The sequence below is a fragment of the Balaenoptera musculus genome, chromosome 1, assembly GCF_009873245.2.
Source record: "Balaenoptera musculus isolate JJ_BM4_2016_0621 chromosome 1, mBalMus1.pri.v3, whole genome shotgun sequence".
Lineage (NCBI taxonomy): Eukaryota > Metazoa > Chordata > Mammalia > Artiodactyla > Balaenopteridae > Balaenoptera > Balaenoptera musculus.
In genome coordinates this window covers 4,357,209-4,372,201 of record NC_045785.1, presented here as the reverse complement: position 1 = coordinate 4,372,201, position 14,993 = coordinate 4,357,209, and the positions used below count along the sequence as shown (strand labels likewise).

General features: G+C 50.0%; 1 protein-coding gene across 1 annotated transcript in view; it reads left to right on the top strand.

Moving 5' to 3' along the window:
- ACOT7 (acyl-CoA thioesterase 7) overlaps positions 1-14,993 on the top strand; it is a 98,784-nt gene that overhangs the window by 58,617 nt on the left and 25,174 nt on the right. The window contains exon 7 of the mRNA XM_036863411.1: positions 5,297-5,413. Within this exon, the coding sequence (XP_036719306.1) occupies positions 5,297-5,413 (117 nt within the window). The remainder of the gene's footprint in view (positions 1-5,296; positions 5,414-14,993) is intronic.

Sequence of the window (14,993 nt, the reverse complement as noted above, 5' to 3'; positions counted from 1 at the left end):
ACGTGGTGGGGTCATGTCTGCCCCCTGACCTGGGCACTGGGAGGTCAGGACCTCAGTCCAGGAGCCGTCACTGTAACCACTTGTTTCCTATGGGTCTCAGCCAATCGCAGTTCTCTCCCTGGTCTCCCAGCTCAGATTTGTGTGCTGGCTCTTGGGGTCGGCAGGGGGCTGTCTCTTCAAGTGTGAGATGAATAGTGATTTTGTCATCGAACACGTCCCCTAGCAGCTCACCTGGCTTTTCCTGGCCTCACCTGGACTAACTGTGATTGTTACACAGGTTTGGGTCCTGTGACTCGCTATTGGAGCTGCTTCCTGGGGTCGATTCAGCGTTCCTTTGGTCCCTGACTCACTTACTCACTTGCAGCCCTTTCTGAGCGCTGTGTGTCAGGTTCTGAATTGGTCAGGACACGGGGACAATAAGGCGTGTCCCCACCCTGTGCCAGCTTCCGTGTCACGTGATGCGGTGGTCTGGGGGTGCCACACCGGGCTGATGGGGCGTCTGGCACCAGGAGCTCAGACAGCTGCTCACGTTCCCCCGCCCCACCCCCTGTGCCCTGGGCTCAGAGCCCATCCTGGCTAGCACACGCTTTGGATCTGCAGTATATTTCGTAACAGTGAAGTCCGTCGTGGAACCTCTACCTGCATTTTTAAAATTTTTTTTATTTTTTATTTTTTATTTTTGGCTGCGTTGGGTCTTGGTTGCAGTGCGCGGGCTTCTCATTGTGGTGGCTTCTCTTGTTGCAGAGCACGGGCTCTAGGCATGCGGGCTTCAGTAGTTGTGGCTCGCGGGCTCAGTAGTTGTGGCACATGGGCTCAGTTGCTCTGTGGCATGTGGGATCTTCCTGGACCGACGATCGAACCTGGGTCCTCTGCATTGCCAGGTGGATTCTTAACCACTGCGCCACCAGGGAAGTCCCTGCATTTTGGATAAATGGGGCAAAACGCTGGTTGAAGGAGCTGATTATTATTTGTTCCATTTAGTCTTCCATTCTTAGCTTCTGCTTTTCAGGACCTACAAATAAGGGATTAATTGTAGGTACTTTCTGTGTTCTAAACATTAATCCCAATATAAATTCTTTCTTTCCGACCTCCAAGCCACACCTCCCCGATGACACCGTCAGGTGACTTGGGAGCTCTGGGTCCGGGACCCCCACCCTGCACACACGGATGTCGCTGCCACCACCACCTCTCAGCAGGACCTTGAGCTCCATTCTCCACTGTCCTGTCTTAGTCTCAGTACCGTGGGATCTGGGTCGAGAGGCGACGTGGCCTCTGGTGGCCTGTGGTCAGGGGCTGGTCCCCACCTCTGCCCGAGGGTGTGAGCCACGGACACGTGCCTCTCTGTGCCTCTACTTCCTGCTTTGTAAAACGGAGACAATAAGGGCCCCTCCCCCTCCGAGGCTGCTGTCCAGGGAGGGCCAGCACTCATTCATTCGTTCGTTCATTCATTTGTTCTTACACTCCGTATGTGCTAAAGGCCTACCATGGGGCCGGCCCCGGGGGGCATCAGTGAACAAGGACAGTGTCCTTCCAGCCCGAGGGGCTCTGAGCCACGCGCTGGAGCGTTGCCTGCGCCTGGACCTCCGTAAACGCCCGCTGTTTTTCGTCTAGTTCTCTGCTCCCACCACCATCCTGCGCCAGACTCCAGTGTCGCCTTTCTTTGTTTTTCTCTCGAAAAAAACCTCTGGCTATCTCTGTCTCGTCTGTTCCCAGAAGGACCCTGACGTGGCTGAGTTCGCTGGCGTCTCCATCGAAAAACAGGACAGCCGCACGTAATACACATTCCGCCATAAATTTCTAACATCCTCTGGTTAAAATGCCCGCAAACCCCCCTCCCCCGTGACACACGCATACAGTTTCTACCAGAATCCCCTCTGTCTCCTCATCCTTCTTGCATTCAACTGTTTCAAGACTCTGGATCGGCCTTTTATAATGTAATAAATTATCGTCTTTGCAGCTGTGTTTCATGGCAAATGCAGCCGACCCCAGACACTGAATGAGCTTTGTTGGTCACTTACCGCCCTGGGAGTAAGTCTACGGGAAACAGCTTCTGAATTCAAGCCTACAGCTCACGCCGAGTCCTTTCGAGAGTGGGACCACTTGTCCAGCTGCTCTAACGACGTGAATTTTATGAGGCAGTTCAGCCTAGGAGCACTCAGTCTGGGCTCTCTCACTCCCTCTGGGAAACAAACACACACGCACGTGCACACACACGCAGGCGCAAACACGCACACTGACCCACGGCCTCATCCGCAGGCGGTGTGTGTCGCCCTTGCCCAACGTGTTTCCTGGTGTTCTGAGACATTTCCCTTGTCTTTCTTTTTCTGTTGATATTTATCCTCTAGACCACAGCTCTCTACCCAAAGCCCCGAATTAAATCAGGGTGGAGTTCAGCGACATCCACTAGCCCCTGAGTCTCTGAGCTGTAGCTGCTGGGCTCCTCCTGTTTGCTCCTCAAAGCCACCTGCCTGTCACCGCTGCCACCGCGTCTAATTTGCAGATGCAGCACCCAGAGCTCGGAGGGTGATCTGCCCGCTCAGGGTCCCCAGCCAGGCGGGGGCAGGGGGCACTCAGGCCCAGGCCGTCCCAGCTCTGGACCACCATGTGGGAGGGACAGTGCCCTCCCCCGCCAGGTGACCTGTATGCTGGCCTGTGTTTTCACCTCCTTGGACCCCTGGGCCGGTGAGGGACTTGGCTGCTAAGCCGGCACTTGCCCTGCCTTCATCAAGGCCCCTCCCTCACTGTGGGTAGAAAGGCCAGGAAGGACTCGTGCTGGGCTTAGGCATGGCTTCCCGGGTCCATTTCCAATATGACTTAAAATAACCCACCAGAGAGGCTCCTCGCAAAGCCAGGTGTTACCCCTTGTCTCAGACCTTGAGCGCCGAGCTGCTTGAAGCCCGGAGCCTCCCTGCCCTGCCAGCCGCCCAGGGTTAAAACCTGGCACCGGTGGTTCTGTTTTCTGCCGAAGAGCCTTTCCCCAGCCTCTCATTTGCACTCTCTTTAGAATTGGACCTTGTGTGACTTTGAGCCTCCGTTGAGCAGAATGACGCAGTATCTTTGAAAACGCTTTGAGAGTGGCAGGTGCCAGCTAACTCTGCCCCATTGTCTCCATGCTTTATCGTCATCATCAGGATCTTGCATGAGAAAAGTCATGGTAATAGAAGCATAATTTTAAAATCAACAACCCTAATTTTTTTTTTAAAAACTTTTTTATTATGGACATGCTCAAATATACACAAAAGTAGAGAGAAGAGTATACCAAACCCCCAGGTATGCCCCTCCCAGACAGAGGGCCCCTCCCTGTCTCCCATGTTCCTTGTAAGTAGTGTCTTCTGCTGTAGTATCTGTACGAGGCCTCTGGTCCATTACAGAAGGGGCTTCTGTCCTGTTTTTAGTTTATTGTATTTTGTTTCCCCTTCACAGTAAAGAGAGTTTTAATTAATCACCAGTGTTTAAAAATTGATAGATTACTCATAAACTCGTAGGTTCCAGGCTTCTCTTGAAATATCTTTAGTCTGGTCGTGCTGGGCGGGTGAGGGACAGTAGGAGGGGCCGAGCAGCAGCTGTCCTGTAGAAGGGTCCCCGCCAGCTCTCCTCGCTGTCAGCTGTCCGGCGTCACCTGCCTGGCCCTGCAGGCACTGAAGTCCACGAGCCCCACCTGAAACATGACTCCCTGGGAGCCAGGGTTTTATGAGCCTGCCTCTCTCTGCATTTTTAGAAATCATTCTGTATCCTTGAGTGAATGTACATAAGTTTTTTTTTTTTTTTGGCTGTGTTGGGTCTTCGTTGCGGTGCGCGGGCTTCTCATTGCGGTGGCTTTTCTTGTTGCGGAGCACGGGCTCTAGGCATGCGGGCTTCCATAGTTGTGGCTCGCGGGCTCTAGAGCACAGGCTCAGTAGTTGTGGCACGGGCTTAGTTGCTCCGCGGCATGTGGGATCTTCCCGGACCAGGGCTCGAACCCGTGTCCTCTGCATTGGCAGGCGGATTCTTAACCAGTGCGCCACCAGGGAAGTCCCCATGACTTTAAGATTTCTGATAGTTATCAGGTAGATCAGTATCATTTTGCTGCTTTTATAGGTCAAAAGCGGTTGAATATTGGCCATTTCATGTAGTTTGACCTAATAAAAGATATGGTTTAAGGTCTTAAATATGAGATAAGAAGAATATTGTGTTGCCCTTGGTGGGGCAGGAACGGGGGTTGGGGCGTTAGCAGCAGGTATGCCGTCCTGATCCCGTCAGTTAAGGGGGCGCGAGCAGAAGAAAACGTCTACGGCCTGAGGTTTTAGACACCTTGGCCCGACAGTGCTCTTTCGGTCAGCCCACTTGTCTAGTTTTGTTTGTTTTCTTATGTAACAGCTTTACTGAGATGTAATTCACATGCCGTACAGCTCACCCATTACAAGTCATTGATTTTTAGTGTATTCAGAGTTACACAACCGTCACCACAATCAATTTTAGAACATTTTCATCACCCCAAAGAGAAGCTGCATAACCACATTAGCAGCCGTTCCCCACTTCTCCCGAACCCCTATCCCTAGGCAACCATTAATCTACTTTCTGTATCTGTGGATTTGCCTATTCTGGATATTTCATATAAGTGGAATCCTCCAATATGTGGTCTTTTGTGTCTGGCTTCTTTTACTCAGCGTAATGTTGTTAAGGTTCATCCATGTTGTAGCCTGTGTCAGTACTTTGTTTCTTTTTACTACTAAATAATATTCCATTATATGACTATGCCACATTTTCCTTGTGCATTTATTGGTTGGTGCACATTTGGGTTGCTTCCACTCTGGGGCTATTATGAGTAATGCTCTCATGGGATCAAAAACTCGTGTGCAAGTCTTTGCGTGAACGCATGTTTTTATTTCTCTCCGGTGCACACCTAGGAGTGGAATTGCTAGGTCACGTAGCAGCTCTGTGTTTAGCCTTTCGAGACCCTCCCAACTGTTTCCAAAGCGGCTGCACCATTTCCATCCCCAGCAGCCGTGTAGAGGGTTCCGATTTCTCCACATTCTCACCGGCGCTTGGCGTCTGGCTTTCTGATTGCGGCCATCCTGGTGGAGAGTGTGACGAAGCTTTCCTGGCAGGATAGGATGCCTGTAGAGGTTAGGAGAACGGTCGTCACTTTGTCAGTGGCCTAAAACCTCAGCCACAGTCATCTTCCAAAGCTCTCAAGGCAGCCAGGTTTGCGGCCCTGCGGGTGGGAACGGGGGCATTGTTTCCCACAACTTGTTTCCAGGACGGGCAGTAGGCTTCCCTTCCCCATGTCTAACCTGCCGCCTGCCCTTCTCTGCAGGGGTCACCATGAAGCTCATGGACGAGGTGGCCGGGATTGTGGCCGCGCGTCACTGCAAGACCAACATAGTCACAGCTTCCGTGGACGCCATTAACTTTTACGACAAGATCCGAAAAGGTAAGAGAACTCCGCCGACAAAGAGGGGCGCTGCCTCGGCTGCTTGGGTCCCGTGTACAGTTTACTTTTTCACCCTGCCTGTCCCGGGCCCTGGCCTCTGCCCATCTGCCAGGACACAGGAGCCAGAGCCTCGAGTCTGCCTTTGGTGATGCATCTGTGAAGTTACGGTTTGCCGGTTTGACTTTTCAGTCTGGTAAATTCTGTAACTCAGATGTGATTGGGGCCTTTATCCTGCTGAAGAGCAGCATAAACTTGTTCCCTTAAACTGCCCCAGGCACGGAGCTCTGCGAAGACCCTACGCGCACGGTTGCTGCGACCACTGCCACCAGATCCCTTGGCGGCACGTAACCTCTCTGGAGGGGGCACAGGTCACCCGTGCCGTACGCAGTGGCGGGGGCAGAGCAGAGAAGCCTCCGGCCCTCTCCTCCGCCAGCCTGCCTGCACCATCCAGGGCAGCGCTGGTGTTGGTGGTTTTCCCTGACACCAAGGTCCAGTCCCAGCCCCGCCCAGAAACAAGACGGTTCCCATGCTTGTTTCACATTAATGCTCATCTGAAGAGGTACAGGGACTGTCCCCTCCTGGCACGTGGTGATTTCTGTCTGTCGTGTCTTCTGAGATGAGGCCATGCGCCCCCAGAAAGCAGCCCTTCACCGTGGGGTCGGGGGTGTCCGGGCTGCGAGAGCCTCACTGGTTCTGAAGGAGCCTCACCAGGGAGGCAGCCGTTGGAAAAGCTGAGTCAGACCCGTCCCCGGGCCGTGGGGGGACAGAGGAGAAGGAAGGGAGGCTGACTCCTTGCCCCCGGCCTCGAGGGGCACCGCTGAGCGGAGCAGTGCTGGGTCCAGACCCGCAGAGGCCTCCTCCGGGCTCCGAGGCCCCGGCCTGGTCCCAGCCCGGCCGCGCGCTCTCTCCTGCAGACACGCCTGTCGGTTGAACGCCTGAGTGCTGGGGACAGAGCGTCCTGAGAGTGGAAGGGTGAAGGGGTGCCTCCCCTTCCCGGCCTAACTGAGAGCACGTCAGTCTGACCCACACTGGATTTGGGGTGCTTTTAGGGGAAGGGTGGTCTGCAGAACTGCTTTCCTCTGCTTTGCAGAATCCCTTCCCAGCTAGGAGGCGATTGCCTCAGACACAGAGCACAGTGTCATTTTAGGATTTGCCCAGAACAAGTGGATCTCGTCTGTCTTGGCTGGTCCTCCCCGGGCCTTGGTGCTGTGTGTGGTGGTGGTGGTGGGGACGTTTGGGAAAGGAAGACTCCTGTCGTGCCACGATTCCTGGCCTCTCCTTTTCTGGAGCTGCTCCCTGGGTAAATTACTGTGATCACAGCTCCACTGTTAAACATGACTTCAAAACCCACTGTGCAAAATGCGCTTACGTTTCACAGAGCTCGCTTGTTCACTGTCTCCCGGGTGCCCTTTGAGCACCGCCAGCTAAGAAACAAAGTGGGCCTTCCTCGAGAGCCCGCCAGACTCCTCAAGGTCAGCCCTGTTGGCAAAGGTGCTTTGCAGTTGAGGGAAGCTCCCAAAGAATGAAAGTTGACCTTCGTTAGGAAAAAGGAGACGATGAAACAGCCCTCACCCCCGACACTTCACCCTCAGTCCCTTGTGTGACCAGAATTACCTTTCAAAGATATCAAGGAGGGGCCGCGTTGGTTCATTTTGGGTGGAGACAGTGAACCCCGGCTGGAGGAGAGCGCTTTTTCTAGGGGTACGTTGAGGGGCCTGGGGGACGTCAGGGCTACGTGAGTGCAGAGAGGACTTTGTTTCTAAAATGTTACTCGTATTCCAAAGCACAGAAAGGGACCTCCATTTTCACCAGCCGTACTTCCTGGTGGAACATTCCACCATGGATGGAGTGAGAGTGTGGGGCGGTCTGGGGCTCACCGGCTACCCCCTGTGGCGCTGAGCCCTCCGCAGGCCCCCCATGTGCCTCGTGCCGTCACAGCCTTGGCCGTGGGCCTGTGCGGCCCGGAGCCCCAGAGCTGGGCCTCCTGGCCTGGGGAGCCCCCCAGGGAACAGAGAGATTGCTTCTGTTTTCTCAGGTCACATCTTGTTTTGTGTATAGAGGAATTTGGGCCAAACTGAAATAATAGTTATGGAGTCCCCTGGGGCCGTTGGACAGTGTCACACCTTATTTGTTGTTTTCCAGGGAGTGTCCCCGCTCCTCCGCTCTCCGCCCTGCGCTGTGGCTCCAGCGAGGAGCCCGACCGGGCGCTGCCAGGCCAAGGTCGCTGTTCGGCCGCCTCGCACACAATGTCACATGCCGTGTTCGATGCCAAAGGGCAGCGGCCCCTGTTCCCCCATGCTGTACTCTCCTTTCTGGGGAAGCACAGGGCGAGGCCGGCTGCGCCTGGGGTGGCCCCGTGGGCTCTGGGTTCTTGGCACTGGGCATTGGAAGCGTGTCAGACACCCGGTGAAGGGGTGGGGTTGACATTCCCGGTAGCTCTGCTTTGATTTTCTGATGCCAGTCTGCTGAGAAGGCTGTGAGCCCGCGGGGCTCTCCGGGGCGTGGCCTGCGAGCTGGGCCGGTCCCTGGCCTCGTGGTTCTGCTCCAGCGTGAAGGGGCCGAGAGGTGAGGACGCGGGGCAGTGAGAGTGTGTGTGCATGTCCCCGGGCGGCACAGCCGCGACCACAACCTGGGGGCTCGAAGCACAGCAGTGTGTTCCCTCCCGGTTCTGGAGGCCAGGCGTCCGCGCCCTCCAGAGGCTCCGGGGAGGATGCCTCCTGCGTCCCTGGGCTGTAGCCCATCCTCCGTCTCCCTCCCGGGGCTGCATCCCGCCTCTCTTCTCTTCCTCTGTGACTTATGAGGATGCTTACAGAGGATCTAGGGCCCACCTGGGTGATCCAGGAGGCTCTCGTGTCAGGTCCTTAATGACACCTGCAGAGACGCTTATTCCGAATAAGGTCACATTCTCGGGTGCTGAATGGACTGATCTTTTGGGGGCCCACCGTCAACTCACTACAGATGCTTTCATTTCTTACAGTTTAACTCTTGTAGACACAAGCTCACTTTCTCTTCTGCAAAACTGTAGGTGGGTAAAGTCTCTTCTGTGCCCCAAACCACCCTTTCCCTGTCCCGTTGCCCACATGGATGTGGGTCCTGCCCTGGTGAGAGCCAGCGGTCAGGTCAGCGCCAGCCCAGAGAAGGAGCAGCTCTGAGGGGTCCAGAGGGAGGTGCCCCAGTTCTGAGACAGGCAGTTGCACAGCTGGACGGGGGGCAGCCCTGGGACCTGACTCCAGAGAACAGCCCCCCTAGGGCAATATCGAGAGGCCGTGTGCTCCCGGCATGGGGACACTGAAGAGGGACCAGTGGCTTTCCTCCAGGTGGCAGAAGAAGGAGCCGAGAAGCAAATGTTTAGTGATGACAGGAAAGCACAATGGCGTGGACCAAGGGGTCACACTTCTTCTTCTGGAGGTGTAGAATTAACTTGTCCCTAGGTCGAGGGTAAAACTTAGCACAAGGACTATTTTTTAAATCATGTTATTTTCATGGAAAAGGTGCCAGCAGGTGGTCCTGGGCACACGCAGGTGACTGAGCAGGTGGGCACCCTGGGATGTGGCCATCGTGCAGCAGCTGTCCATGCCAGCGCCCGGCCTCATTGGGCAGTGCCCACCCGTCCTGTTGGGGAAATCTTTGAATGTCACCCTGGTCACATCCCACCTCTCAGACACACACCCGGGGGTCCCCTCCTTTCCTCCCCCCACCACTCATGAGCAGCCTCCTCTTGGTCCTCCCGGGAGGGGTGCCCCCCACCCCCTAAGGCTGCTGTGACACAGTGGGGGAGAGCCCAGAAGTTACTATGCGTTGCCAGCTGCACATGCCATCCGTATGAGTTTCCCATCACTGTTGTTTGAATTTTCACAAACCAGTGATTTAAAAACAAAAAGCATTCTTTTATGGTTCCCAAGGTCAGGTGTCTCAAAGAGGTCCACAGGCTGTGATCCTTCTGGAGGCTCTAGGGGAGGGTCTGTTTCCTTGCTTTTCCAGCTTCTAGCAGCGCCTGCATTCGTTGACTTGGGGCCCCTTCCTCCAGCCTCTGCTTCCGTCACCCCATCTCCTTCCCCTTGCTCTGACCTCCTGCCTCCTTCTTATAAGGACCCTTGAGGTGACAGGGGGCCTGCCCGGATAATCCGGGATCCTCTCCCCATCTCCAGGTCCTTAACTTAATCCCTTCTGCAAAGTCCCTTTTGCCATGTGAAGTAAGGTATTCACAGGTCCCCTGGGTTAGGGCGTGGGCATCTTTGGGGGCCATTATTCTGATGACCATAGGTGGTGTCTTAGCAGATGGGGTATGACTTTATGACTTACCCATTTCAGCATATTTCATTAGAAAAACAGCTGGAATGGAGAGGAAGCCAGGCCCTTGGGTTGACCAGCTTCTTCAGGTCTAAGGCAGGAAATGCTTTGCTCTATCTCCGTTCAGCCTCTGGTGAAACTCCCCACTCAGAAGGACAGTGCTTTGTATGCTTTCAGCCAAACACCAGCCTGGCTGTGGCCTCACCTGTCACTCGGGTGGGGTGTCTGTCAGGAAGCCATGCCTGCAGCTTAGCAGCCTGAAAACATAGCCCCAGAAGGTCGGAAGATGACTTTGAATTTCAGCCACGAAGGGTGTGCGCTGAGAGGGGAGCCTACCGCACCTGCACTTAGGACACGGTGGGGGCAGCCTGCAGGGGCGGGGACTGTGCCCTCTCACAGGGTGGCAGGTTTGCTGTTACCACTCAGATTCCTCTAGGACGCCGTCACTGCCGGCCTGGACCATGGCAGGCCCACCTCTCTTACACCCTCGCCCCCCGCCCCCAGACCAGCCCATATCCACGGTCTTTAACGCTGGTGACCTATCCTTCTGATCACGGCCTTGATGGCTGCCCGTGACACACCAGGCTCAGCCCAGCCCCTCCGCCGGCACTGGAAGTCCGCCAGGACTCGCCCCCCTTCCCGCCAGGGGCCAGCGGGTTCGGGGACCTCGGCAGTTGTGCACAGAATCAAACTCAAGCCGGGAAGTTGAGGTGAAGGAGGAGCGCTTTGTCCACGAGCCGGGATTGTGTGGGATCCCAGCGTCACAGGCCCTGTGACCCATCAGAAGATGGGTAGCAGTGTGAGGCCGCCTGCCTCACTGGTCCGTGGCCAGCAGTGTTCTGAGCACCCTGTGCTGGCAGAGTGGTGGAAAGAGGGGCCCCCCCAGGCACCCGCCTTATAACGGGGCTGCCAGCATCACTCAGGGCAAGCTGATGAAGCCCAAAGACCTGAACTTACTTCCACTTACTCCATTTCTGAACTGTTTTTTAACTGAGATGCTAAAATGCTAAGAAAAGTTAAAAGGGGAAAATAGTTGCCTTTGAAATAGTGGTTTTGGAGGCCTTGGGTAGGAAAACCTAAAGCTGACCTAGTCCTCTTGTGGAGAACTAATCTCCCCAGACTATCAGGGTAGGAAGGGAGGAATCTCTAGAAGATGCTTTGGGTGTGTCATGTCAGAAATACCGAAGTTAGGTCCCCACGGTGAGCCACAGCCACCCCCCGCCTCTGCAGGAGACCCTCCAACACTAGCAGAAAGATAGACAAGATGAAAAGGCAGAGGGCTATATACCAGATGAAGGAACAAGGTAAAACCCCAGAAAAACAACTAAATGAAGTGGAGATAGGCAACCTTCCAGAAAAAGAATTCAGAATAATGATAGTGAAGATGATCCAGGACCTCAGAAAAGGAATGGAGGCAAAGATCGAGAAGATGCAAGAAATGTTTAACAAACACCTAGAAGAATTAAAGAACAAACAAACAGAGATGAACAATACAATAACTGAATGAAAACTACACTAGAAGGAATCAATAGCAGAATAACTGAGGCAGAAGAACGGATAAGTGACCTGGAAGACAGAATGGTGGAATTCACTGCTGTGGAACAGACTAAAGAAAAAAGAATGAAAAGAAATGAAGACAGCCTAAGAGACCTCTGGGACAACATTAAACGCAACAACATTCGCATTATAGGGGTCCCAGAAGGAGAGGAGATAGAGAAAGGACCCGAGAAAATATTTGAAGAGATTATAGTCGAAAACTTCCCTAACATGGGAAAGGAAATAGCCACCCAAGTCCAGGAAGCGCAGCGAGTCCCATACAGGATAAACCCAAGGAGAAACACGTCGAGACACATAGTAATCAAACTGGCAAAAATTAAAGACAAAGAAAAATTATTGAAAGCAACAAGGGAAAAACGACAAATAACATACAAGGGAACTCCCATAAGGTTAACAGCTGACTTCTCAGCAGAAACTGTACAAGCCAGAAGGGAATGGCATGATATACTTAAAGAGATGAAAGGGAAGAACCTACAACCAAGATTACTCTACCTGGCAAGGATCTCATTCAGATTTGACAGAGCAATCAAAAGCTTCACAGACAAGCAAAAGCTAAGAGAATTCAGCACCACCAAACCAGCTCTACAACAAATGCTAAAGGAACTTCTCTAAGTGGGAAACACAAGAGAAGAAAAGGACCTACAAAAACAAACCTAAAACAATTAAGAAAATGGTCATGGGAACATACATATCGATAATTACCTTAAACGTGAATGGATTAAATGCTCCAACCAAAAGACACAGGCTTGCTGAATGGATACAAAAACAAGACCCATGTATATGCTGTCTACAAGAGACCCACTTCAGACCTAGGGACACATACAGACTGAAAGTGAGGGGATGGAAAAAGATATTCCATGCAAATGGAAATCAAGAGAAAGCTGGAGTAGCTATACTCATATCAGATAAAATAGACTTTAAAATAAAGAATGTTACAAGAGACAAGGAAGGACACTACGTAATGATCAAGGGATCAATCCAAGAAGAAGATATAACAATTATAAATATATATGCACCCAACACAGGAGCACCTCAATACATAAGGCAACTGCTAACAGCTATAAAAGAGAAAACCAACAGTAACAAAATAATAGTGGGGGGCTTTAACACCTCACTTACACCAATGGACAGATCATCCAAAATGAAAATAAATAAGGAAACACAAGCTTTAAATGACACAATAGACCAGATAGATTTAATTGATATTTATAGGACATTCCATCCAGAAACAGCAGATTACACTTTCTTCTCAAGTGCTCACGGAACATTCTCCAGGATAGATCACATCTTGGGTCACAAATCAAGCCTCAGTAAATTTAAGAAAATTGAAATCATATCAAGCATCTTTTCTGACCACAACGCTATGAGATTAGAAATGAATTACAGGGAAAAAAACGTAAAAAACACAAACACATGGAGGCTAAACAATACGTTACTAAATAACCAAGAGATCACTGAAGAAATCAAAGAGGAAATCAAAAAATACCTAGAGGCAAATGACAATGAAAACACGATGATCCAAAACCTATGGGATGCAGAAAAAGCAGTTCTAAGAGGGAAGTTTATAGCTATACAAGCCTACCTCAAGAAACAAGAAAAATCTCAAGTAAACAATCTAACCTTACACCTAAAGGAACTAGAGAAAGAAGAACAAAGAAAACCCAAAGTTAGCAGAAGGAAAGAAATCATAAAGATCAGAGCAGAAATAAATGAAATAGAAACAAAGAAAACAATAGCAAAGATCAAAAAAACTAACAGCTGGTTAATTAATTAACAGCTGGTTAATTAATAATTAATTAATTGATTAATTAATCAATAAAATTAGAAATGAAAAAGGAGAAGTTACAACAGACACCGCAGAAATACAAAGCATCCTAAGAGACTACTACAAGCAACTCTATCCCAATAAAATGGACAACCTGGAAGAAATGGACAAATTCTTAGAAAGGTATAACCTTCCAAGACTGAACCAGGAAGAAACAGAAAATATGAACAGACCAATCACAAGCAATGAAATTGAAACTGTGATTAAAAATCTTCCAACAAACAAAAGTCCAGGACCAGATGGCTTCACAGGTGAATTCTATCAAACATTTAGAGAAGAGCTAACACCCATCCTTCTCAAACTCTTCCAAAATATAGCAGAGGGAGGAACACTCCCAAACTCATTCTATGAGGCCACCATCACCCTGATACCAAAACCAGACAAAGATACTACAAAAAAAAAAGAAAATTACAGACCAATATCACTGATGAATATAGATGCAAAAATCCTCAACAAAATACTAGCAAACAGAATCCAACAACACATTAAAAGGATCATACACCACGATCAAGTGGGATTTATCCCAGGGATGCAAGGATTCTTCAATATATGCAAATCAATCAATGTGATACACCATATTAACAAATTGAAGAATAAAAACCATATGATTATCTCAGTAGATGCAGAAAAAGCTTTTGACAAAATTCAACACCCATTTATGATAAAAACTCTCCAGAAAGTGGGCATAGAGGGAACCTACCTCAACATAATAAAGGTCATATATGACAAACCCAGAGCAAATATCATTCTCAATGGTGAAAAACTGAAAGCATTTCCTGTAAGATCAGGAACGAGACAAGGATGTCCACTCTCACCACTGTTATTCAACATAGTTTTGGAAGTCCTAGCCATGGCAGTCAGAGAAGAAAAAGAAATAAAAGGAATACAAATTGGAAAAGAAGAAGTAAAACTGTCACTGTTTGCAGATGACATGATACTATACATAGAGAATCCTAAAAATGCCACCAGAAAACTACTAGAGCTAATCAATGAATTTGGTAAAGTTGCAGGATACAAAATTAATGCACAGAAATCTCTTGCATTCCTATACACTAATGATGAAAAATCTGAAAGAGAAATTATGGAAACACTCCCATTTACCATTGCAACAAAAAGAATAAAATACCTAGGAATAAACCTACCTAGGAAGACAAAAGACCTGTATGCAGAAAACTATAAGACACTGATGAAAGAAATTAAAGATGATACCAACAGATGGAGAGATATACCATGTTCTTGGATTGGAAGAATCAATATTGTGAAAATGACTATACTACCCAAAGCAATCTACATATTCAATGCAATCCCTATCAAATTACCAATGGCATTTTTTACAGAACTAGAACAAATCATCTTAAAATTTGTATGGAGACACAAAAGACCCCGAATAGCCAAAGCAGTCTTGAGGGAAAAAAACGGAGCTGGAGGAATCAGACTCCCTGACTTCAGACTATACTACAGAGCTACAGTAATCAAGACAATATGGTACTGGCACAAAAACAGAAACATAGATCAATGGAACAAGATAGAAAGCCCAGAGATAAACCCACACACCTATGGTCAACTAATCTATGACAAAGGAGGCAAAGATATACAATGGAGAAAAGACGGTCTCTTCAGTAAGTAATGCTGGGAAAACTGGACAGCTACATGTAAAAGAATGAAATTAGAACACTCCCTAACACCATACACAAAAATAAACTCAAAATGGATTAGAGACCTAAATGTAAGACCGGACACTATAAAACTCTTAGAGGAAAACATAGGAAGAACACTCTTTGACATAAATCACAGCAAGATCTTTTCTGATCCACCTCCTAGAGTAATGGAAATAAAAACAAAAATAAACAAATGGGATCTAATGAAACTTCAAAGCTTTTGCACAGCAAAGGAAACCATAAACAAGAC